Source organism: Anser brachyrhynchus (genome assembly GCF_964034855.1).
Source record: "Anser brachyrhynchus genome assembly, chromosome: 4".
NCBI lineage: Eukaryota > Metazoa > Chordata > Aves > Anseriformes > Anatidae > Anser > Anser brachyrhynchus.
The window spans coordinates 34,678,511-34,704,097 of record NC_137698.1 but is presented as its reverse complement, the minus strand read 5'-3'; the positions used below and the strand labels follow the sequence as shown (position 1 = coordinate 34,704,097).

Below are 25,587 nucleotides of genomic sequence, written 5' to 3'. Positions count from 1 at the left end.
TTTTACCAGATGCATGAGAGCTGTTACACTTCTGTTCCTTTTACAGTATTTATGGGTTCTTGTTGCTCATCCTGTAATATTTTGTTTAATGACAAATACACAGTTTTAGGAGGCTATTTCCTATCAGTGATGCAGGAAGCATATTTTTCTTCAGAATGTGTACAGAACTCAACACAGAAGGGTCCTGCTCTATAAATAAGGCTTTTCTGGCATCATTGCAACAGAAATTGCTATTAGGTGTTGTTTATTTTTAACAATTTATGCATAAGATGTCACAAATATGAACCACAGTGGGAAAAAGTTGAGAGAGAAAATAACTGCAGAGTGCACTGGGGAAAGCTTCAGAGTCATACAGTGCCATTTCTGAGCTGGACCTCCAAACATATGAGAGCTTTCCAGAAACCCCAGTAACAGGCACTAGTTATCATGGAATGGCCCAGTGGGACCGAAAAATGATGAAGGTTCAGCATGAGTCAAGCTCTAAACCACAAGCTGTGAGGAGGGCAGTCACACTGCTTTGCTACCCTCTATCAACTTCATGCAGGGAAGTATTCTCCAGGGAACTCTGAACTCCTGCATCTCTCTCTCTGTCTCTCCCCCTCTTTGTCTGGAGCTTGATAGGGAATTGGCATTGACTTTAATGAAGACATATTGCTTTGACATGTCTGTTAGAGCTCATAGTTTTGCACTATCATTAGTTGTTTCAAATCAAGCCAGACCAGTTTGCAACCTAAAAGCTCCTGTAAAAAGGAAAACTTTCCTTCCACTAATATATGCAAATTCAAGCCATATTTGCCAATTAACCACTGCAGTACTGTGCACACTTCTGTACTTAAATGAAGAGATGGTTTACTACCTTTCTGTAAATGCAGAACAATAAGCCATGAGGCAAGGCTGATATAAATTGAGATGGCTTATAGGCAGTGATTCAAATTTGCGTAGAATATGTGATGTTTCATATCCTTAGCCTAAACACTGAATATTTTGTATAAACACATGAGTAGTTATCAAGATCACAAATACAAAGATGTAGAAATCTGTTTTTTAGTACAGGCTTCTTAGAAGGGCCAATTGTAGAGAAAATCCTTACTGTGTTTACATTTCATTTGAAAATACTCCAATTACCAGTATGCTGCAGCCATCAACATTTTGCCTCTAACAAAAGGTACTGGGATCAGATCGCAACTATGTACCTCACAGCCTCAACCAGCATTAACAGTAGTAATTCCAGTAACTGCAGAACGAATTAAATAACAAAATATTATTGCCAGACTCTTCAGCAAATCTAAAAGTGAAATAACTACAAGTCCCAGTATCCAACCTACATGCGTGCATAGTTTCACTGAACTCAGTGTAAATATTTACCTGAGTAGGACACATAGCACTTTGAGTCAATCAGAGAAAAAAAGTATTTTTAAACAGTCTACTACACTGCTTTCTGAAAAACATTTATAGACATATTTTTCAGAACTACTGTGTATAATTTCAATGGATACTTCAAACATATGGCCAAAAAATAGATTGGTTAATTACCTCTGATTTTCTTATTTTATTCAAACAAGGTACAGCAGCATTGCAGTGGTTTTCTCTCATCAGCAATAAGTAGCAGCACAAATTGTTATGAAATATGATGAAATAGCATTATTACTTGTGTATGAAATCTAAAAACCACCGTACTATGACCTTAATTGTAATTGGCTTTTTCTTGAAACCAGCAGCTAAACCTCACCACTGACAGAAAACCATTTGATTAATCCTAGTCAGTTCTTAACTACTCAGTGAGCAATGTGTTAGCTAGTAACTCCGCCACATACTTTTCCTCCCACTGTGTGGAGCAAGATAAAGAACCATAGAATATCCAAGTTGGACAGGACCCACAAGGATCATGAGTCCAACTCCTGGCTCCACACAGGACCACCCAAAAATCAAATCCTGTGTCTGAGAGCGTTGTCCAAATACTTCTTGAAATCCAGCATGCTCGGTGCCATGACCACTGCCCTGGGGAGCCTGTCCCAGTGCCCAACCACCCTCTCGGTGAAGAACCTTTTCCTGACATCCAACCTGACCCTCCCCTGTCCCAGCCCCATGCCGTTCCCTCGGGTCCTGTCGCTGTCCCCAGAGAGCAGAGCTCAGCGCCTGCCCCTCCGCTCCCCTCGTGAGGGAGCTGCAGGCCGCCATGAGGCCTCCCCTCAGCCTGCTCTGCTCTGGGCTGAACAAACCAAGGGACCTCAGCTGCTCCTCATACGTCTTCCCCTCTAGACCCTTTGCCACCTGTGCAGCCTGCCTTTGGATGCTCTCTAACAGTTTTATGTCATTCTTGAGAATCACCCCTGGTCAAATTCATTTGATCTAAAGGAAGCTCGCTTTGTTTCCCAGAGGTTAAAAATCAGAATTCAAAAGCAAATCACAAACATGTCTTTCCTTGTAAGTGTCCATTAAGCACCCATAAGCTCACACCAGGTACCAATGCCTTATTTAGTTCCCAAGAGAGTTATCGCTATTGTCACATTTGGTCAAATTATTCTATTAGCTTTGCTTGTATAAGCAAAGCAACTCAAAACACTGTGTCTAGTAGCCATCCATACATTCTTTTTTTCTCTGTTCTACCTGGTACTTCTAATTCACATTGCAGGTACTTTACAAAGGATAGTCTACTTTTCTATTTTGACAGCAAGCTCATTGTTATATAAATACATATTAGCATTCTGCTACAAATATTCTTGCTTTATTCTGATGAGAATTTTACTATCTTATATTCACTGTCTAACTTTTACAAAAAGTAAACTGCTTCAAACAAACAGATCCATACAAATCAGATTTGTAGTTATGCAGATGTAATTAAAACTCTCAAGAGAACATATAAAATAAAAAAGACTTAAGCTTTTACTGTCAAAATTATTCTTAGCCAAAGACAGTACTCACCATTTCATTACTGGAAATGGAAAGGTGACAGGACATTCAACATCTGGGTACTTATTTTTACAGGTCCTGTTCTTTTAGTAATATTTAGAATCATTTTGCGGGAACAAAATGGAAGGAAGGAAGGAAGAAAGCAAGCAAGCAAGCAAGGAAGGCAGGCAAGCAGGCAGGCAGGCAACAGTAAAAGTAAAATGAGACAGAAAAAATTTAATTTAAAAATTTGAATCCTTTTTCTCCCCCCATGCTCAGAATAAATAGTCACAAGGCAAGGGTACTTCTCTTTTTTAACCTTCCATGGATCAGTAACATGGCCATAAAAGATGCAATGATCACTCAAAAAGCTCAATATGGTAATTACTAGATCTCTCTACCACTCTGCCCACACATATATACACAGACACATCCCTTATAGTCCCATTCCTGAATAAGCAGTCTGATTGTATGGGATGCTCTGTATTGGCACAGGAGATAGCTGCATCAAATCCATATTAAGCAATTCAAAACATTCAGCCAGTTGCAGTGTCTCTCCAAGGCAATTTAGCAAGGTTGTACTCTATTAATAACTTATCTTCAGAAATAATGACGTTTGTATTACAAAATTGAGAAAGAGAGGGCACTTTATAGATAAGTGCCATTTATTCAAAATGCTTTCTTGTTAGAAATAATTTTATGGGTGCCCTTTAGACACAAGCACATCTTTATGTTTCAGCAGTTATTCATCATTTATACATTCATAATTTGAGAGAGTTTTGAATTTGAAATAAATAAGAAGCCCACACCCTGCCTCAAATAAGTGAACCAGTCTTGATAACACCTCATACCTAAGAGACACTAAATAAATTAAATAATGAGTGGGGAAGCATGAACATTTCCTACTCTGTGAACATAGCAAAAAGTAGCAATAGTCTCCCAAATCTAGGATATAAGACAGAAATCTGTCTTGCAGTCACAAAATCTCCTGTTACCATAGTGATGGGGACTGAGCAAATGACTAAAAATACCTGGTCTTATTCACACTGTCTTAGGAATGTGACCTAAATGACATGTAATACATGATTTTCCATGATAAATTAATTGCATTTGCTAGGAGCCAACACTGAGAAGCAGCCTAACGTGCAAGTATGATGTGTGGTCAGACACTCAGAGAGACCGCCTTCCTCTCAAAGATGCAGCTTGAACAGAAAGCTGGCTGGAAGACAGCAAAAAAAATCATAGAAAGAACCCGCATGTAGGCCATTAACAAAACAAAAGCACCAATTAAACATGGTTCTCTCTCACTAAAGGAAGTTGCACTTTAAAATTATTCTTTCCAAATGCTGGTACATGAAATTAAACGTAGTCTCCAAAGAAGATCACCATCTGCAAGAATCTGCAGTTGGGATGGATGTTAAACTTAAGAAGACACAGAGGCAATATTAATCTATGCTTAAGCCAGCTTTGGTTCAGAGCACCTGTGTATATCAGTACAAAACAAGAGTGTGCTACCATAGAGGAGAAATGGGAAATGGCATCTCCCACCCCACCCTGTGAGATGTCCAGTGAGGCTGCCTACATAAGTCTCACCCAGGAGCAGCCACTGCTGCTCTGCAGTAAGAGCACAGCATTGTAGACTCTCCCACTGACTGCCCTGGGAAAGAGAAAAGCCAGAAGGAAGATGAGTCTAGGTTTATTTGAAGGGCTTAACTGATTACAACTTTATTTCTATTTTTAAAGAGCAATGTTCTCTCTCCTATTTACGGTACGATACCTTGATTCATGATGTCTTGTTCTATTTACATTCAACTATGAATGTATTCCTTTGAGAATGTTTTTAAAAGTCAGTTGGGCTGAGATGGAAGGCTAACACCACTGACATTACAAAATGTGGAATAAGGCTAATATTTTGCCTGGAGACACCTGCAACTGCAAACCTGCTACAAAATTGCTCTACGCCCTCTTACTACATTTCAAGACAGTATGGGACTGTAGTCCAGCATTGTTAGACACAGTGCAACTCTACAAAATCTACTTTATTTCAAGTATAAAGATAAAATGGCCCATTTTGAAAAAGAACATCAACATCAGGTAGGGTTTGTCTTGACTATGCTTTTAAGAGTAGTAGCTTCTTTATACAATATAAATAAACAACCCAAAGCCTACAACATCTGCAGTAGAATTTTTTGTACCATTGCAAAGCATTTTTAAGAAACAGCTTACCTGGAGAGACCAGCTGGAAGACCCGTTGTATTCCACTGGCAGGTATAAAATATCCACAGTCTCTAAAAAATTCAGATAACTGCTTTCTGTCCATCTTTTTGTCAAGCTCTCTCTTGAAAAACATCGCTTCATAAACTGAAGAAGAGAAGCTTCCATGAGATACACATTTACAATATGTTATTGGGCACTGATTTTTCTAGAAACATTTTCTTTAGAATCAAGTTAATGTTCTTGATAAACTATGTATGGAAACGTAGGCCAATAGTAGTTAATAGTACTCTTCTTGACTTGGCAGATGTGCTCAAGACATTGTCCCAAGCAATATCGTAATAGAAGTTTCTGTAGATGCCTTACCAAGGCTAATTAGAAAAGAACAAGGGCATATAGTAGGGGGCTAACAGTCAATTATTTTCTTGACAAATTTTATATATTAAATAATATAGTTTCAGTTAAAGAAATTATGTGGTTTCTTTTGCATTGCTCAGGGAGGGAAAAGTACAGATTAAAAATGAAAATCTTTGGTCTTCTTTACTCTGATGTCCACAGAACACTCCAGTTGATCTACCTAGTTAAAGATTTTTTCAGAATTGGTGCCAGAAATCTTCCTACCTGAGAGACATACTAGTGTAGCTAATTTATTATTTATCACCAGAACCACTAGTTTTCCTGTAAGGGTTAACAGAAATAAATCAAATTACACTCCTTGTTATGCACGAACATCTAGAACATGCCTGTTTCTGTCTTCATCATAGAAGAGCAAATTAATGGCAATTTAACATTTCAGAAAAACAGCTTCTGCCTTTTAACTCAGACTTTTCACCCTGATTTTTGAAGGCAAAGACAAAACAACAACACAGGACAATACATTGAGCTGCAACACCCTATCACATCTACAAACAAAGAAGCTTTGAAAGTATAAGTTGAAGTCTTTCTACTGAAAGCATCAGTGACTCAACCACTGACCAGCATTTCACCACAATATGAAGAGTAGTACAAACTTTTCAGGCATCAGACAGTAATGTTAGGAGCTATTCAGCCTGGGAAAAGGACGCACTTTTTCAGAAGGATATAGGTTATGTTTTAGAAGTTAAATAGTTTTATTGATATAGTTTTTGTAATGTACAGGGAAAAACAAACCATATATATGTACACACATATATAGTTTGTGTGTGTGTATACACAAACACATACGTATACGTATATATACACATATACATACACATACATACTTCCTATGTGGTGATAGGAATATAAAACCTGATTACGGAATTTCAGAAGTCAAAACTGAGACTATATAATGAATCTTTAGAAGATTTTTTTCAAAGATACATTCATTGCATGATTTGCATCAGTAAAGCATTTACAGGGAACTCAAAACCTACCCATGGAATATTTTTAAATTAAGTGTTAAAATCCTCCTCCTTTATACCAAAGCATAAAACTTTATGGATGCAGAATTAAAGGACTGAATGGAAATGGGAAACAAGATATAAACAACTAATACATAGCATGCCCAAAAGGTGCAAGAATCAATTAGAACCTGCTTGCAGTGTTTAATGGGTGGTATATTTTCATTTCTCTGGAATGCTAATGCCTATTTAAAGGAGAAAAAAATAAAGCAGCACATTCCTAACTCTTAGGTATGAAGATGGTCACCTAAGTCCAACATATGGTATTGCATTTTTGATGCACAGTTGAAAACTCAAACTAATTCTCTTTTTCTCAGCTTTTTCCCATCAGGAAAGCTATTTTCCACAGTATGCACTCATCTAATCTTAAATATCCTCTGTGATGAGGCAGCAACCTCTTACTCTGGAAGAGGAATTTGAAGGGCAATGGATTACATAAAAAGGAAGATTAGATTATATTTTGCAGTCTAAACTGTTTTTTCTTTTCCTTAGTATCTTTCTATTATCCTTAGGGAATAAGAACTACATGAATAGTAATATTCAAAAGGATGCAGAAAGCAGTCAGCGAGCATCTGCAGCTAAGGAACAGGCAACTTTGGTATTAGTCAACTGTTTCCTTTTCGTTCAACACTTCTCTGCTTACTGATCAGAAGAACCATCAGGAGAAGCAGCTCTCCTGTCTGTGCCTCCTTGATTATGACTTCAAGCTAGTGACATTTATGCTTCTCCTGACCATTGCTGTTCATCCTATTGTAAGAGCATGTCTGAGTTTTCCACCATGCAGCTGAACTATCCTCTCTACCACACTTGCTTGACTGTACAGGGAGCCATCAAAAAGAGGAAACAAAAGCAAGTGTAAAAACTAGTTTCATGAATAAAATTTCTAATACATGGATTGCTCACAAAATCTGCAAAGGGATCTTCTTTTAAGAGGCTTTCTAAACATACAAATTACTTATTTCTTTGTGGGAGATATGAGCACTATCCATTTTTCAAACAATCCTAAAACAAACAAACAAACAAAAAAAACCAACAGGACAATAATACTAGATAAAAAAAAAATCACTGCCAGAATGACTGAAAAGGATATAGTATTAAGGTAATTATGATGATACTTAGTTTTGCACTTTCTTATCTACCATTTCATTAGATTCCTCCTTCCTGACTTTTCATGACACTTAACAATTGATAGTCAAGGACCCACAACATGATGACGCAATCAAAATGTGCAGCACACAAGAGTTAAAATAGTTAATGATAACAGTTAATAATTACTTTCTTTATCAAGTGACCAGAAGAATCTTTTTATTCATGCTAAATCCTACAATTGGAACAACACCGTAGAAATGCAGTTGTGCATATGGAGACATCAAATCTGCCTTGCACCAAAAGTCATTTTAAAATAACTGTGTTGCAGACTTGGAATATTACTTAAGAGACAAACCATTGAAATTAAAACAAAAGAAACTGTGTACAAAAATGGGATGACTTACATTTTTTCTTGTCCATCCACTCCTCTAATTCAAAATAATGAAGTGGTGTAGATGGATCCAAAACACCAGCTCGATGTTTAATGCGCGCCATCATTTTACAATAGTACCTTACAACTGCTAGTAAGGATGGCCCATGACTTGCTGACTGTAATTACAGATATATTTCACTTTTATTACTGTAAGAAACAAGTGAAAGTTGACTAAAAAACATATGAGGAGTTAGAACTGAAAGGTGTGCAGTGTATGAGAAAATCTTAAATAAAAGCAAGAATAAATTCCATTGCTGTAAACATATGTGGACAGATATGTAAAAACAACTACTCCATAGTTCTGATAAGGGATGATTCTTTCCAGAGATGACTAGATAAAACTATTGGATAGAACTATTTTTAGATAAACACATTTTATTCCAAATTACAGAAGTAGATCACGAACTGTGTGAAATGGAAAATACTATCTGCACACAATCAGAATCTGGGAGGAAAGACAAGATTTTGTATCTCAGTAGAGGAAAAGTGGAACAGTGAAACTTGGCAAGGTGGGAAACTGTGTGTTCAACATCCATTTTTTGATTAAAAGTATGTCATGGGAGGAAAAATATATATTTGTTTCCTACAGCCCAGGAGTAGATATCAAGAAATGCAGTTTCACCTCATCATTAATCTCCCTCTCTTCCACCATATAAAGTGAAGGAATATTTTTAAAGGTTGATGATTACCAAATAATATGACCTGATTTTTACTATCCTATTTAGGATTCTGGAAAACTAATAAAATAGATAGTTTAATGGATGACTCAGTTCCTACTTGACCCACTTATTTGAATTAGTTACAAGTTTTCTTAGGGTTTACTTCTTAGACAGAAGGCTTAGAAATCACTAAAAACATGGTATCTTAACTGAAGTTATGCAGCCTCCATTAGCAGCCAGCCTTCAATATGCATAAGCGCTTTTAAATTGGTATAAACTCCGAGATTGAAAGCAGAAGTGCGTATTATGGCATTTTGGTATGCCATTTCTCAGAAACTGGCATTTCATTTAGCAATACGAGATGACAAACATGAAAAAAAGTATTTATACTATAGAATCCATGTTGGTTTTTTTTCAGTAATTTAAGCTTAAAAGAGAGTGGGAGAAGGGTGCAATAAGCAGTCTGTTAGCTAAAGCCTGTTTCTCTACCTCGACTGCAGGCTCCAGAATTAACAATACAATATGCATATACACCAAGACTATTAGAAGGCAAAGGGATCACACACCACACAGGCCATTCTTTTCTAAAAATGAGAGCCTTCCTACAATCAAGCGATGGAAACAGGTCCCAGCAGAGCAGTATCGCTGAATTCTCTCTGACCTTGAAGGTGCACAACAGAGATGGCATACGGACTAGCTGAACATGTTTTTTGTTTTGTTTTGTTTTCCACAGCTAAATATTAATAATCAAGAATTCTTACACTACTAAAATGTAAGCAGTACGTAGATTAAACAACCAAGACATTACCTTAATTTTTACCCTCTTGAAAACCCTGCGTACAAGCCACCCTCTCACATATCTCTGAATGCAAATGACTGCTTTAAGTACTTCTCTGCTCCCAGGATCCTTTGTACAATCACAAAAAGCTCCGAAGTCTTCCAGGTGAGTTACATTTTTCTTTTCCTTTTTCTGGGTTTGAAGAGAAAGGCGTTTGTCACTAGAAATTAAAGTACAGAAGATTTGTTTTTCAGTTTCATAGAAAAATGCTTGAACTATGAACCAAAATGTTAGACAAATTGTAATTTTCACCTAAAATAAGTACAGAATCATGTAGAATCATTTCACTTACAGGAACAGCTTGAAAAGATTGAAAAGGAACTGTTGGTCATTTACGAACTACATTTACAGAATTAGCATCCAAATCTGCTTGACAAATGTTTTGTGCAGATGTGTAGATCTCCACAATTCCCATGACTTTCTAAACTATAAGGATTAAGCTATTATTTTAAACATTCTTAATGTTTTGATTTCCCAACCAACCACATAGCTTTTTTCTGTCTACTTTGACTTTTACAAAAAGGAGGATGTAAAAAGTCGTATCAAATGTGAAAAACATTTTTTGAAGTAATGAATTTGTCAGACTGAAAAAAATGACTTATGTTATATGTATACATGTTTCTTACCATTGAAATAATATCTAGTAGATAGGCACACTGAAACCTTTAAATGTGTCTTCTATAATAATTTTCAATTAAAAACAAACAAACAAACAAAAAATAAATTTTACAAGAACAGAGAAATGTGTTTAAGTCAATCCTTTTCATAAGAACATACCTAGAAAGGCTGTATTGGAGGTTTTCCTTTCAAAACAGGACAGCAGAAACACCAGAAAAGCCAAGATATCCAAGAACATGATTTGTAGAGGTATTTACTACAGTAAAATTAATAATTTTAAAACAAGAAAATCTCTCAATTTTGTCTTGATAAAGAACAAGGAATTCTCCAATGTCTCACCTCTACAGTTCTCCTATATGATACTTGACTATGTCCAACTGAGGAATGATCAAAACAATTCATGGTGGTTAATCAAGTCATTAGATTTTGCATTCCAAGCTGTGTAACTGGCAGAAATGTAAACTAAAATATAGCTGAGGATTTTATCATATACCACATCCAGAGCTTTCTTTTTTTTTTTTTTTTTTTTTTTTTTGAAGGTGCAATTACGAATAGAAATAGTCATTTTATAGTTAAGGTCATAAGTAGCTACGTGCTGTAGAGTCAGTTGCAATTTTACTTACTACATCCAGATTGTGCCAAGACTAAACCAATCTGCTTCAAATATCATTTGAGAGAAAAACTTTTTTTGATGTCTGGTCTTAATTAAGCAAGGTGCTAGTCAGATACAAATGCTTGAGAAATGGAGATCAGAGCATTTCTCTAAACCTTGTATTTTCCTGTTTGTTTGGTTTTTTTGTTTGTTTGTTTGTCTTGGTTTCATTTTTTTGAGGTTATAATCAGTTGTTTTGGAACTTACAATGAATTCTAAAATGGTTATTTTCTGGGATTCTGTAGCACTTTCTCCTTCTAGCCAAGAGCCTGCAGGATTTCTCATCAGACCATCTTCTTATAATTAAAAAATATCATTTGCACTTATTCATCATTCCAGATTGTGCCACAAAGACAAATCTGTCCCATCAATCTTGATCTCTCTACTGGCTAAAAGAACTTTCAGGTATTTCATATAACTTCCCAGTATGGGACCACAATCTCACCACTCACTTATAACATTATACAACCTCCTAATCTTCTGCACTGAAGAAAGAATTCACCCCTCTACTGGCTTAATTCAGCTCCATACCAGCAAAGGTTATTCATTCATTATTCTCTTCAGAAATTCTATCAGATAACAGCATTTTAATTTGCTGTTATGGTTTCAAAGAAATTACAGTTTCATAAGTTGCACCGGGGATGCCTTGAGTGAACTTGTCTCCAGAGCCATTTCTAGACAGGTCTAGCCAGTTTGCAGGTGATGGCTATCTACTCTGAAACACCAGAACATGCTGAGCATGAGGATATCCAAAGGTTACATTAATGGAGTGATGAGATCCACTGTCTTCAAAGACCATGGAATATCATTATGTCGGATGGACAAGAAGAGAACTACCTGACTTATGAGAAACATGGGCATATAGAATGTACACACTATTTCTATTGTTCCTTTTTTCCAAATTTTGAGAAAAAGATTATCAGAGGCAATTATGAAAGTGAGACGGCAGGTCCCTTTGTGTTACCTTATAGGAAGAAAGATTGGAAAAGTTTTCTTAACATTGTCTTCAAATTTGTTAGTATTCTAGATATAGTTTGACTTTTCAAGGAAGACCCCCAAATCACTGCGTAAGTTGAGATGGAGAGGTAGGTTGTTTGTGAAAGACAGAGCACTCGGGTGAAAGGAAAATTTTCCTAAAACCAGCAAGTTTTGAATTACTTCTTTTTTATGAAAACATGTTTCAGAACAATTCTGAGTTTGCAACCACTTACATTCTTTTTAAGAGCCAGGATAACAAAAATTATACAGAAGATATGGACAAGTGCTTCTTTGAAATATTGAGTGTACAATCAACTCCTCACTTAGGTACAGCAGCTGTCTGCACTACAGATGTCTTTGTAAAATCAAATTCATGCCATAGATCTGATGGCAATGCATTGAATGGCTCTTCCTACTGAATTATGCATGTGGCAATTTTTCTATAATCTCGCAATTTAATTTCATGCAATTTACATATGCTGATTAATACTGCAGTGTAAAGATATATTTAATATGATCTGGCACTGGTGTATAAATAATGTCTTATATCAGTACTTTGGGCTGTTCTTAAAGATTAACTTCTTTTAACGTTGTGTTCAAGTTACACTGTCCTTCCTCTAATATACCACAAAAAACACGTACTAAACTACCTCTTGCTTAATGTGATTTCTATCAGTTGCACTACCTTTAAACAAGATCTTTTATGAATAAATATCTTGTTTTTAACAGAAGAAAATAGCTAGACAGAAAAAGTGGTGGTTTTTTTGAGTATTTAGAACATAACAGAGCAGAACAAATACCAGACATAATGTTTGAAAAGGAATTTCTATCAAACCATCAGTTTATCTGCATTAATATATATTCCATCACTTATAAATTGCATTTCAGATATTGTTACTAATTAGTTTTGGCTGATATTGGAGTATTTTGTATGCCCCATTTATAAAAGCTGTTTGCCCATCTGTTAATAGGTTGGAAGTGATTAAAGGACACTTATTTTGGCTGTTGCAAAGGCCAAATCATATTAAAGCTGCAAATATGTGACAAAATCAGCTAAAGGTTTGCCAAGTTCAGGACCTGATTTTCCTGAAGACTTGTGGTGTCTGCTTCCTTTCCTTCCTGTATAAAGCATCTATGAGTTTTCAGTATATAAAAGCAAAAAATTCAGCCTAGTAATGATAGGCCGCACCTGCTATCTATTTGTTTAACCAGAGATTTTAATAAACTTTAAATGTTTGGGGAGGTTGTTTGTTAGCTGTTTTTTTAATCTGTGGCTAAAAACAACAAAAAAGAACATTTCTGCTGTTTGTATATTAACCTTGAAGCATTGCTTCTGAGCTCTTAAATAAAATGCGTCTTACAAGAGTACTCAGTATCACAATATTTTAATATCTATGCCTTCTCGCCTATTGTTTCATCAGTTTGCACAAAAGAGCAAGAAAAGAAGAAATAGGTCAATATGGGAAATATCAGGAGGAAAAAGAGAAGAAAAAAGAGGGTAAAGAATTGGATGAGAAGTACAGTCATAGAGAGTGAGCTGGAAATAACAGAAAACCAAAAACTCTAATAGCAAGAGATTTGTGTGTGCCATTATTGTGAGATAGTTCAAGCCTTCAGTTCAACCTAGGGAACAGTATTTCAGTCATATATTTAACTTAAATGAAGGTCTGAATAAGCCTCATACAAAGAGCTGGAATGACTCCTGTATACTATTTACATCCTATAGCCTACCTGAAGAAATCTCCCATATTAGATTATATACTGCCCTTTCTCCACATAATAACTCAATGCTTTACTGTGTTAGGGTAGAACCCAAGCTGACCCTTATTCCAGAAGAAATGCAACAATGGAGATGTGAAAAAAGTTTTCAACCAGATATTCTAACACTGCTTGGTCTGAAACCCCCTGAATAACTTCTTCCTTAATTGGATTTCAAATGTAATATCAAAGGGAAAAGACCAGTAACTAACCCTAGACTTCTTTGCTTCATCTGCAAATTTAATTTTATAAATGAGCAACATAAAGTGCTACCGACATACATTAAAGACATACCACCTGCTTTGTACTTCTCTAATGGAAAATCTGTCAAGCACTTTCTTTAATGATTATACGTCTTAAAATTCAACAAATGAAAGGATTATCACTGAAATCATATTAATCTGCAAAGGATTAACAGCCTACTGTTGAAAGACTTCATGAACTGCAATAGGAGAGGATCTGAAATAAAAAATGCAAAGAGCTTTTCACATAAATAGTGCAGAAGGACTGTAGAGGTTGAAGCAGGAAAAGCAAAAAGGGATTGAAACAAAGACTGGTGATGTGAATCAAGCACTTCAGCATCAAAAATAAAACGAAATTGTAAGAAACATGCTATAAGGTGTAACATCCCCACTACCTGTATACAGTTTACTCATTTTCTTTGTTTCTGCAACCAGTTGTCCTCTCATTCTCGTTTGTAATTTCAAACACATTTAGATACATTATCTGAAATGTTTTTCAAGAATGAAACAAAACAATATTGAACATTCTGAACCTAATGAAACATTGAGAATGGAATCTTGATTTCCTCCTGATAGTATTCTTTAATGGATAGGAAGAGTTGATAAAATATTTTATCTTCAACAGTACACAGCTTAGCTTTTACAATTCTGAGGCACAAATAAATTGTTCTCTGTTATATTTTCCCTGCCTTTAGGACAGTAATGAAATCATGGCCAGGCATTTCTTGTTACTTAATGGCCGACAGAGTTCATCTCATCGAACCAATTTCAGCAGTTATACATATTCATGAAACACTTAAGGATGTGTTTGATTTTAGCTTTAGTGGGACTTAAGGATATGCCTAAAGTTAGGCACGTACTTAAAATGCTATGCTGAATTGGGATGGAGGCAACTGCACGCTTACCTGAGCTAAACTCAAAATTAAGCATATGCTTAAGTGTTTTGCTGAATACAGATGGAGTGCTGAACTGGAGCCCAGTGATTACTCATAAGTGTCAGTATGTTCTCAATCCAGAAATTATCACTATACAAATAAAATCTGAAGATACACATATACATAATCAATGTATGGCTGAGTAGAATTTTGATGACCAGCTAATTAGAATTCATGCAGACATAAATTAAGAAGATGATGAAACACTGCTTAAACTCAAAGACACATCCTAAATTATTCACTCAGGATGTTCATAGAAGACAAAATATGACAGAGAAGCAACATGGAGGCATAAATAGAAGCCCTAATGACAAGCACAACAACAGCTTTAACTTCCAGCTGAAGACAGTTATTAACTTCAGAGGGCCCAATTTAGTTGGTCTCAGGCCTGATACTAGGCAAACTTAAAATTTTCAAATTTTAAATTTGCCTAGTTTGCTGAGGCCACAATGATGTTAATAGGAGGTTTCGATACACATCAAACAAATGGATCTGGTTCATCAGATCATACAAATCAGACCCAGAATCACCATTCTGAGGTTTTGTAACTTAATGGCATCGAAAATCTATAGATTCTATTTGGAAAAAACAAATGCATGGCTAAGGCCCATTCATGCTTTCCAATGCCTTTCTCAGTTTCTATATTAATTTCAAAAAGAAAAACATTAAAATAAATCAGTTTCATCTGCTGTCATTTTTTTACAAAAGATGAATAGGAAAAAAGGCACCTCACATTTTCTTTTCTGACTTAGCACCTGATGCAGCACTTTTCTTTTTGTAGACTGGGAAGTCTATCTGGAAAGAAAAAAGAAAGATCTAGTGAATTAGATGATATTTAAAATTTAAGACCGCTCACAACTGCCATATAATTCAAGAATTGTACATATACTTTAAAAGGTTCACAATTTAGATAGGACTTGCTGCTTTATTGAGCAAAATTAATAGTTTAAAGAAATAAATTCAACCTATGTTTTATGTTAGGGATAAACCTAGCAATACTTTCCTTTAAGCTCAGATGTACAGCTTCAGAAAGTGTAAATTTTGTTTTCCCCTTTCCATGTCTCTGTCAAGCTACTTTGGATTATTATTCTAGTAATGCCTTCATTACGAAAACACAGAAGACTAATATTTGGTATCATATTTTTCGTCTTAGAACCACTTGCGTAGATCAGGCTGGTTGGCTTTTGTTGTACTGCATTTCTGATCAGGCTAACTCTTAAAAAGGACACATCATCTGGTAAAAGATTCAGAAGAAAGAAAAAACAGAATGCAATGGAAACATATAAATATAACCCCCTCAACTGTCCTCCCCTAGTATGAAATATGGCTTTTCCCATATATATTTTCATTCTTGTGTTCCTGGAATACAGTTATGAACGAAGCATCATAAAAAACATGTATCTGGCTTTACACTGAAAAAGCACCCATCCCAGTGTGCTCTCCCTGACAATAGCCAACAAAGGAGTCTAGGCAGGTGTAAGAAACACCATACATTTGGAGTGATTTGTCTCCATTACAGACTTCTGGTTATTGACAGCTTAGTGACTGAACTACGGGCAGCATCTCTACCCTTGTGTTTAATAGCCACTGAATAACTAATCAGACATCAAATTGCCTAATCCCCTTTTTGATCCCCTCTATATTTTCAGACTTTGCAACACCTGTGACTACCAGAGCCATAATTTAATTTTGCATTATCTGAAAAAGACTTTTGGATTTTTGTTTTAAATTTGCTACCTGATAATTTCATCATGTTCTAGTACTTGAGCTACAGAAATAATAAATATCAATATTCTTTATTAGCCTTTCCCCCACTTTCAAGATTGTATTGCTGCTCAGTTACCAAGATCTTATGATACTGAATCAATGGATGGTAAAACGGTATATCATATTTATCATCAGTAAATACAGCATGAAACATTTTCTATCCTGATGAATCCCAATTTATTTAGTCTGTCTTATGAAAGAAACTATTCCACACATCTGGCAGTTCCACACACTACCTTCTAGACTCTATCTTTTTTGGATGGTCTGAATGGCATGTGATATCTAAGATACATGCGTACTATGGATGTAGTTAAGAACTATGTGCTGATTACTAGCCAGCTACATGGGCACTTTCACGTTCTTATTAAATTCCAGTTAGGTTATCCGTGCTACAGCTGGTCTCAGGAGACTTCCCGTCAATTAAAGACCAGGCACATTTGACCAGCTAAAGGAAAGACTGCATGCCTGACAAGTGATTTGCTCCTACCCACGTCGTGGACAAGTAAGTCCTACTGGTTGCATGTTACTGTTCCATATATTTTTGTCTATATCATAGACCCTAGTCCCATTTACTGAAACCAAAGTCTGATATTCAAATGTATACTAGCTTTGCCTATTATCTACCACCGTAGATCCTACCTTGCTCTATGGACTTCCTAATGTTTTGGCTCAGCTCCCAGTTATGCTATTCTCCCAATTTTTGGAATGACACTTCTACTGATTATTCTTCTGACCTGTTGTGCTTGGTTTCAGTCACTAACTCCTTACTGTAACCTCTCTGCACACTGCCACCTTTCTCAAGGTACACAGATATGGTGTGTTCACCCCTGAATTATTTTTATTATACCCAACCTCCTGCTATATTTTGTGCTCCATTTGGTGCCAAGTTTACAATTTCAGAGAACTAACCACAATGATTCCAAGTTCTTGCCTGTGTGAAAATGCAAAATTTAGAGCACATTTAGGTATACATATATATAGTAATTCCTTCCACCAAACATTTTCATTACTTTTTCAGTCACCAGAATGTTTTGATGAGCAAATAACAAAATAAAATTTTGTTTGAAAAATCGTAAGTAGTATGTGCTAGATTAACATTGGCAATGCATTTAGTATATCTACACCACTATTTCAGGAGTGATATTTAGCAAATCTACCCACAGAGCCTAAATGCTAGACACTGATTATCATTTTTTAATCAAGAGTGCAGGTTTTAAAGGTTGCAAGTCACTGAACTGACTTGTATTGCAGATTTCAATCAGTGAGGTATGGGTTACCTAAATGTTAAAGGAAAAACATTCTTCTTATGAGGCTACTACACTTCAAGCAATTGCTATCATAAACAGAGGGCCTGGCTCTTCTCACCTTTGTATGTTTTTGGATTATTAGCCACCAATTAAATGTTATCTGCTGGGAGAGCTAAAATGCATGTGCATGCTCAGGAATAGCCTTATTTAACACCTCATTTTATAGGTGTATGGTTCTTTGGTCATTTATTTAAGATGTTCTCTGTTATCACTGAGCAGCTTTGACTGGTTTGATTTCATACTAATTTGCTGTATTTTGGTCTTCTGTTTTTCATCTAGGAATTTGAGTCCTGAAATTGCTCCTCCAATTGCTCCTCCAAAATGCCTCATTTTATCACCCCCATTCATTCATTTGGAAACACTGCCTGGGATATAAGGCATATGCTGAAAGGCAGTCTACCTTTTAGTTCATGTGGTCTAATGCCATGCCAATGCCCAATAAAGCCACCAGCTAGGATTTAATATGAAGATGAAACTACATTTCTTGTACAATTGAGATATGACTAGATAATTTTATACAATCTAAGCATTAACACCAGCTGCCTGGGAAAAAACATGAGAAAAGGGTGGACACAGAAGTGCAATAAGCGTACTATCTGCGTAAGTATCTGCCTCAAGAGTCAATCTCCAAAAATTAATTTCTGGGCAAAGGTCCAACACTAAAGTAAGCAACTTTGCACATTTCTGGTTATAAATGTATGAATTCAGTGCAAGATAGATGCTTGATGATGTTTTAAGTTGCTTCAAATGTATCTTAACAATTAACAATACATTTACCAAATGCTATCAAGTCATTATCCAAGGTATTCTTGGGTCCTCCAGCTGTGCTTATCAGTATGTGATGACGATTATGAGCTGACAATGAAAATTAATATATTGCTATACATGTGATCAGGATTTGCCAGGACCATATCTCTCTATATATCTGATATTCATAAAACAAGTATCAAACATCTGTAAAGACTGTTCATTTCAAAATGAACATTTTGATCAGCAGACTGCTACCTACAAGGTTTTATACAGCAGAGAGAAAACAATTTTTCACCTTAATTTCTTTTTAAAGTAAGATATATCTTACATTACTTTCTTAAAGTAAGTTGGCCACATAGCTTGAAGTATGTTCCCTTTTAACAATAAGGAAAATCATATCACTAACCCCTGAAAAGTGGGAGACACGAAACACACACAAAGGTTTTCTTTACAATCTGCACTCACCATTATATTTGATACACTGCTATAACAAAGGAGTCAAATGGTTTTATCTTCTCAGAATCTTCCACATAAGACAGTGCAGTGAAGCATGTGTTTGACTCAGAATGAGCTGTTCCCCACTTCACACTATGATGAGCCACTTGCCAATTGAGTTCAGCCTCCTGCCTCCCACTTGCAAAAGGAATTTAATTGGCTGTTACAGCAATCTGTACTCTGATAAGGTTACTGAGAGGGGAGAGAAAAAAAAAAAAAAAACCTGTCTCATCTGAAGACCTTATATAGTGTTTTTCTTCCACAGCCCTCTATTTGTGCTGGTCCACCATCTCAGTGTTTAGTCACCCTTTGAACAGCCATTACTCCCTCTAGACTTCCCATTTCTACCTGGAGCCATCCAAAAGTTCACAGTTCGTTTCCTTTACTTCTGAAACTATCTTTGAAGTCTCCAGTATGTGGTCCAGCAGGTTGTGTATGCTTTCATCTGAGGCTGCCTCCCCCCCTTGAATTCAAAGTTTTATTCTGCCTGAGACAAGGGTGGCCTGCAATAAAGACCTTGCTTCCACTTCACAAGCCACCTGTTATCTTCTTCACCAACCTGCCAACTTCTCTATTGCTTCCCAGTCCTGCTGCTCCCCAGCCCACTGTGCCATCTGCACAGCAGGAATTCAGAGATAAACTTACGAAGTGTTAGAAGTCTCAGCTTTGTCTCAGAGCCGATGCTGTTTTGTGAGCAGAATAATTATTCTGGAATAAAAGTAACTTTTATTTAAGAATAATGTCTACATAGAAAGCTACTCTGCTTCCTGTTTTGTATGGGAAACAAGATCTATTTGTGAATACCTCAAGATTTCCTCAGTAAAACAGGATATACGTGGATATAATAATTGCATTAATCTGCAAAAGGAATGAAAAATGATTCAAAATATCATTTAAAAATCTTTAACATTTCCAGAATATCTGGAACTGGGGAGAAGATGAAATGAAGGACTCTGATGACTCAAAAGACTTAAGACTTCTGCCCTAAAATTAAGAAAGGAAAAAAAAAAAAAAAAGGAAAAATTTGCAATGAGAATACAGACCACTGCATCCCAGTAGAAACTGAATGAAGGGTAGCATATAAAGCACTGGAAGAGGTGGCTAGGTTGAAACCAGAAAGAAAATCCAGCTTGTCTATTATAGCTAGTGGCACCATTCCACAGAAACTCATGAACTTAGTCTCGGTCCCAGGGCCCCAAGATGATGAACACTGCTTAAATACAATAAGTAGAGGACAATCACTAACCCAGGTAATTTCAAATTGCATTTAAAAAAAAAAAAAAAAGGAAGAGGCAACAGTAGAATACAGATGGATCAGATGGATGAAGTAACAATGTAACATGAGGAAATAGTGAATTGATTTTGGTTGGCATGATACAGAATTGTCAAAGTACATCAGGAACTTGAACAGACAGCGTGGTAAAGCTTAACCTTAAGTATGAATAGAAAGTGCATTAAAGAGGTTGTTTTCAACCATCTACAAAGAGTTTCTGCTAAGCCTACAAGGTAGCACAGGAAAAACACCTACAGTTGCATGCTGGAACGTTAAAGCTGGCATCATACATCAATAGGAAGAATAGAAGCTGATCATTCTTTTGTGAATCAGGGATGATAGAGTGGAAATGGATGTTTCATATTTTGTTCAATTCAGATTATTATGGTATTCTGTCTAAACTGGTGAATTTCAACCATGGAACCACTTTGCATGATAAACAGTAGAACTCTTTGTCAGCCTTGAATCCTAATGAAGGAATGGTTAATTTGCAGCTAGCTTTGAAAGAGCTTTAGATTTAAATAACTGTCTCCTATTTTAGGTCAAGTACAAAACCCTAGTAAAGTGCAAATTGCAAGTAAACTAAGCTATCTCAGCTCTTAAAACACCACCATTATATCCTATCTCCTCCCAAAGAGAACAAATCAGTAATATAAAATAATGATTCTGACAAGGTAACACCTTGTCTATAACCCATTCTTCCTCATGTGCCTTTTTGGGAAAGATTTTATTAAGCATATTTTAAAGTTTAATGAACTACTCTTACTTTTTTGTTTTGGATAATTTTTCAGAGAATACATAAAAGCCATTCTAAAGAAACAATAAACGCTTGTGTGTAGACATAAGCAGAGCTGTGGGTACTTTCTAAGCACACTCCCTGTTTTATCCAGATTCACATGCTATAGTAATCTCTGTTGTCTTTTCTCATTGAATAAAATAAAATCAGACATAGAAATATTCTGAAAGACTATTTTCTTTCATGTGAAATGTTCATTAACAAAGATGTCTGTGCATGACAAGCTTTCTACTCCTTCTTCCTCACTTGTCTGTATTTTGATCCAGGCTAGTTTTTCATCTTGCTAGATTAGACTGTACAGCTGGCTTTCATCAAATGAAAGTGCCATGAGGCAAGGGTATACATAGCAACTCACCTACCAAAAACATGAGTATTGTAAATAGAAAGTTGAACTGATGTTAAAAATAATTGAAAGAATGTGCCTCAGAATCACTTGTGAAAACAACCTAACTGCATTGGCAATACAGGCCTACGCTCAATGCCTCTTTGGAGAAGATAGTTTAGCCATGTTATCTATGCAAATAAAGTACTGTCCTGTCTTTGGATAATGTATTCACTGCAGGCTCGCTCATAACATTACATGACATTTCAAGATTTCGAATCTTAGTTTTGTTCTGTTGCAAAACAAAATCAAGAGATTCAATGCAGTGGCAAAGGCATTCACTCAGGATGCCAGACTCTACTACAAAATAGAATGCCCTGAATGAATCAGCACAGCGATTTTCAACTTCAGCTTACCCAAAAAACCCCCTTGCATACTTGGTTTCAATAGTGAGTTAGCATTTCTGTTTTTCTCCATTTCTCCCTACAGCAGATATTCAAGGCCTGAGAAATTCTTCTTGACAAAAAAGCCTTTGAAACTCATTTCTGGGGGAAAACACTTCAACTGGAGAGCTTTGGGATTTGCCTAAAGGCAGTGTATGTTTCTCAGTAATTTGCTCCTTGCAGAGGAAATGCTAGCTTACCCTTGCTGAAATGAGCATTTTTCAGTAAGTGCTACGCAGTAGTCAGCCTCTGTTCCTAACGCAATTGTTTGCAGTGTAGCAGGAGATATTCTGATTCCCTAAATTCCTTAAACTCACCCTGGGACACAGTTTCTCAGCAACGTCTGCTCATGACGCTTAGTCTTTTCAATCCTTCCATGGAGATACAGCATTCAGTCTTATCTCATCCTCAACACCAAACAGGCTTAATAAGAAGAAACTAACTCTCTACTTAATGAAAGATCAGGTGAGGAATGATTAGAAATAACAAAATGAAACTAAATATAAAACACAATTTTAATTTAAATGTAAAGATCAGGTGCCTCTCTAGGCAAGAGGTAACCTCTTGTATCTAGACTTGCCAAGATTTTTCTATGACTTCAGAGTTGGAAATTTACTGCATACAGGGATACCTCTTCTGAATAGGGATACCTCTTCTGAATAGAAAAGGACAGCAATTCCAGATCATCCCATCTGATTCTTTTTTCTAATACTATTTTTTAAATATGTATATGTACATACATTTTTAAATATGTTGTATAATTTTTACTCTTTCTCAGGAAGGCTTCCTCAGAAAGGCTTGCTCATCATCAGCTAGCAAGGTTTTCTTCACTAATCATTTCATACATCTACAGGATTCTTCAGATAACATAATTCTTGTAGCTTAAATGATCTTAACATAAATTCCTAAGACACTGCAATTCTTAGAACACTTTTAAGGCTGAACATCACAATGTTTGTAACCACGTATCATTTTGCATATCTTTCATTTAGCTTTTAGTCATCATCAATCTAAGCTTGTACCAGAGAGTAAATGTGACATCCTAGGGCATGCCATTCATATTCACAACACACTTAGGAATACAGTAGTTTCATTGAATTACCTCTAGAGACATGCTGACATTGTTTCTGCCCCTGAAATCTTGTATCATTTTGACCGCTAACAAAACATTTAATGAAACATTACCAAAACAGGTCTCCCAAAACACACCCTCTTCAATAAGCCTATCCCAAGATGTAAACTAAATTTTAGACTCTGTGTCTTTACTGATGAATATCATCCAAGAGATCTTTAGAAAACCAAACTTCCTAGTACAATTTTCAAATAAGAAATAACCATATGAGGCACCAATTTGCAGCTAAATTCTGAGAGGCAACTTGTAAAATACAGAGTTTTAGATGGAGAACAAGTAATCCCCAAAATACAACCATAACACGTTTAATAAGCATAGAAACACATGCTACCCTGTGGGATGTTATATTCTGTATCACTGTGGTCACTCAGCATTCAAGCAAGGTGAATTCTGACTGGATAAAGTATGGAGAAATAGCTGTTCAGATAATCAGGGCAATGAAGAGTGTCTCAGATGAGAGGAAACAAGAAATAGTTTGACCTTTTTCAGCCCAGAGAGACAAAGGCTGACAGTGGACACAATTGATTCAGGCAGGAGTGGGCGTGACAAGTCAAGGATGGACAAGAGCTATAACTCTAAATGACAATGTTGGCACAATATAGTCAGTACAAACTCAGCATACCTAAATTTAGGGTGAAAACTGAAAGTTTCTATCCACCAAAAGAGACTAGAGCTGCTCTCCCATGGAATTAGTGGGAGCAAAAATAAATTAATAAATAAACCAGGTGAAAAACAGTGCTTAATATATATGTAAATGGCACGGTTGCCTTCAGCAACAAGATCCTGGTTTTATCAGATGAAAATGCCTTTCTCAGTCCAAAGTCACTCTCTCTTTGTGAATTAATTGAGTCTTAGGACAATTTACAAATAGGACTGAATTACAGTGAAGAAATATAAGTTTATGTTTATACAAAGCCTGGGTTCATAGTGTTTTCCAAAGAATACAGAGAACAATTATCCAACTGTATTTATCTGAGGATGACTCATTTAGAAGTAACTATAATTATGCTTTTACTGAAAACATCTCTCAGTTGAAGAGGTGCTAGAATTTCAACTGCCAAGATCCAGAATCCTGTCTGACTCAATTTAAGCTATCAAGCCTTCTCTCTTCTTTTATATTATTCTTTATTTACAGATAGTTTCCTTTTCAGAACAAACAACAACAAAAAAATAAAGAAAAAATAAACTTTTCACTCTTGTTTCTTGCAAGACTTTTAGTCTTCACAAGTGTTTTTCGAGAGCCTAAAATGAATTTACAATTATTTTATTATGTAGTAGGATCTATTTACTTCTAAGGCCATATAGAAAATTTTAAGTAGGGAAGTTACCTCCAACGGCTGCTTGCTGCCTTAAATTACATTTAACATTTAATCTTTGTACCTCAAAACCATACAGTGACTGCATTTCACCATACGGAATTTGGTGGTATTTAAGTTTTGTTAAATGTTTCTATTTCTTTCTGGACTTTACCTCATTTGTAATAATAAAAAAAATTGAGAACCAGTTATCTTTGACATGTTTGATATTTTTAAAGAAATATTTGTTAAAACTACTACGGAGGTATGGTAATTTTAGCTATCCAGTCACTGCGTTACATCTCATGAAGTTGGGTCAAATAATTTCAGTTTTATTAGCCCACTGGGAAAAAAGCTTACGCTTCTGGATAGTACATTGTAAAAATCAAGTTGGCAAAACAACGAGATAGCCATGCCATGATGGTACAAATTCTGAAAATTAAATACCAAACTTTCAGTCCCTCTTCTTAAAGAAAGGGTACGTCTACACAACTGATTTCAGTTTTGACATTAGTAGTTGTTATCTAATACATGGTGAGTATTAGCATTTAAAAGTCTACGTACTCCAGAAATTTACACTACTGTTTGTTTTAGTTTAAAACAGGTATCTGTTCTTCGTAACAGGGCCTGTATGATACATGTAATACTCATGTACGTTCTGTAAATGACAGAATTCACAGAGGTTCCACTCATGATATTGAAGTACACTGACAGTGAAGCACCACTTTGTCCATAGTAGTTGGTAGAGTATTGTACATATAATAATAGAAAGTAAGACGAATTTTTGGGGTCCAAAAACTTGGCTACTGCTCCAACTATAAAATTTGTTCTCCCATTTTGATAACACCACTTATATTATAGACCTCTTATGGAGAAAGCAAAGTTTATTGCTAGAATGTTTCTCATTTTTAATGTACATAGAGCTGATCTCACTGATACTTGGTCAGTTTACATACCTTCTTACCCTTCAGTCTTACGCATTTTTGCCTCATTTGGTCATGCTCCTTCACAGGATTTGGTACAATCACACCTCTCCAGTCCTGGTATACTTTGCCTGTTGGGAAGATTAGTATGGTCTTGAAAAATATGTCATTTATCCAAATTACTTCACATTATTTCTTTACTTTCAATCTACTGAATTAGTAGTTTCAGCTTGCAGAAGTGGAATTGACATTTGCTTCCTATGGGGTCCGACAGGAGTTTCCATAAAACACTTCAAATATTTTTAGGCTCATTGCCTGGATCAATGACAACAAAACTAGAAAAATCTCAAAGTCTGCA

The 25,587-nt window shown here is 35.9% G+C and overlaps 1 protein-coding gene across 1 annotated transcript in view; it reads right to left on the bottom strand.

The window, feature by feature from the left end:
• IQCM (IQ motif containing M) overlaps positions 1–25,587 on the bottom strand; it is a 188,854-nt gene that overhangs the window by 55,536 nt on the left and 107,731 nt on the right. The window contains 5 exon segments of the mRNA XM_080589426.1: positions 5,116–5,250; positions 8,018–8,162; positions 9,514–9,703; positions 15,460–15,521; positions 25,263–25,360. Coding sequence (XP_080445552.1) covers positions 5,116–5,250; positions 8,018–8,162; positions 9,514–9,703; positions 15,460–15,521; positions 25,263–25,360 — 630 coding nt within the window.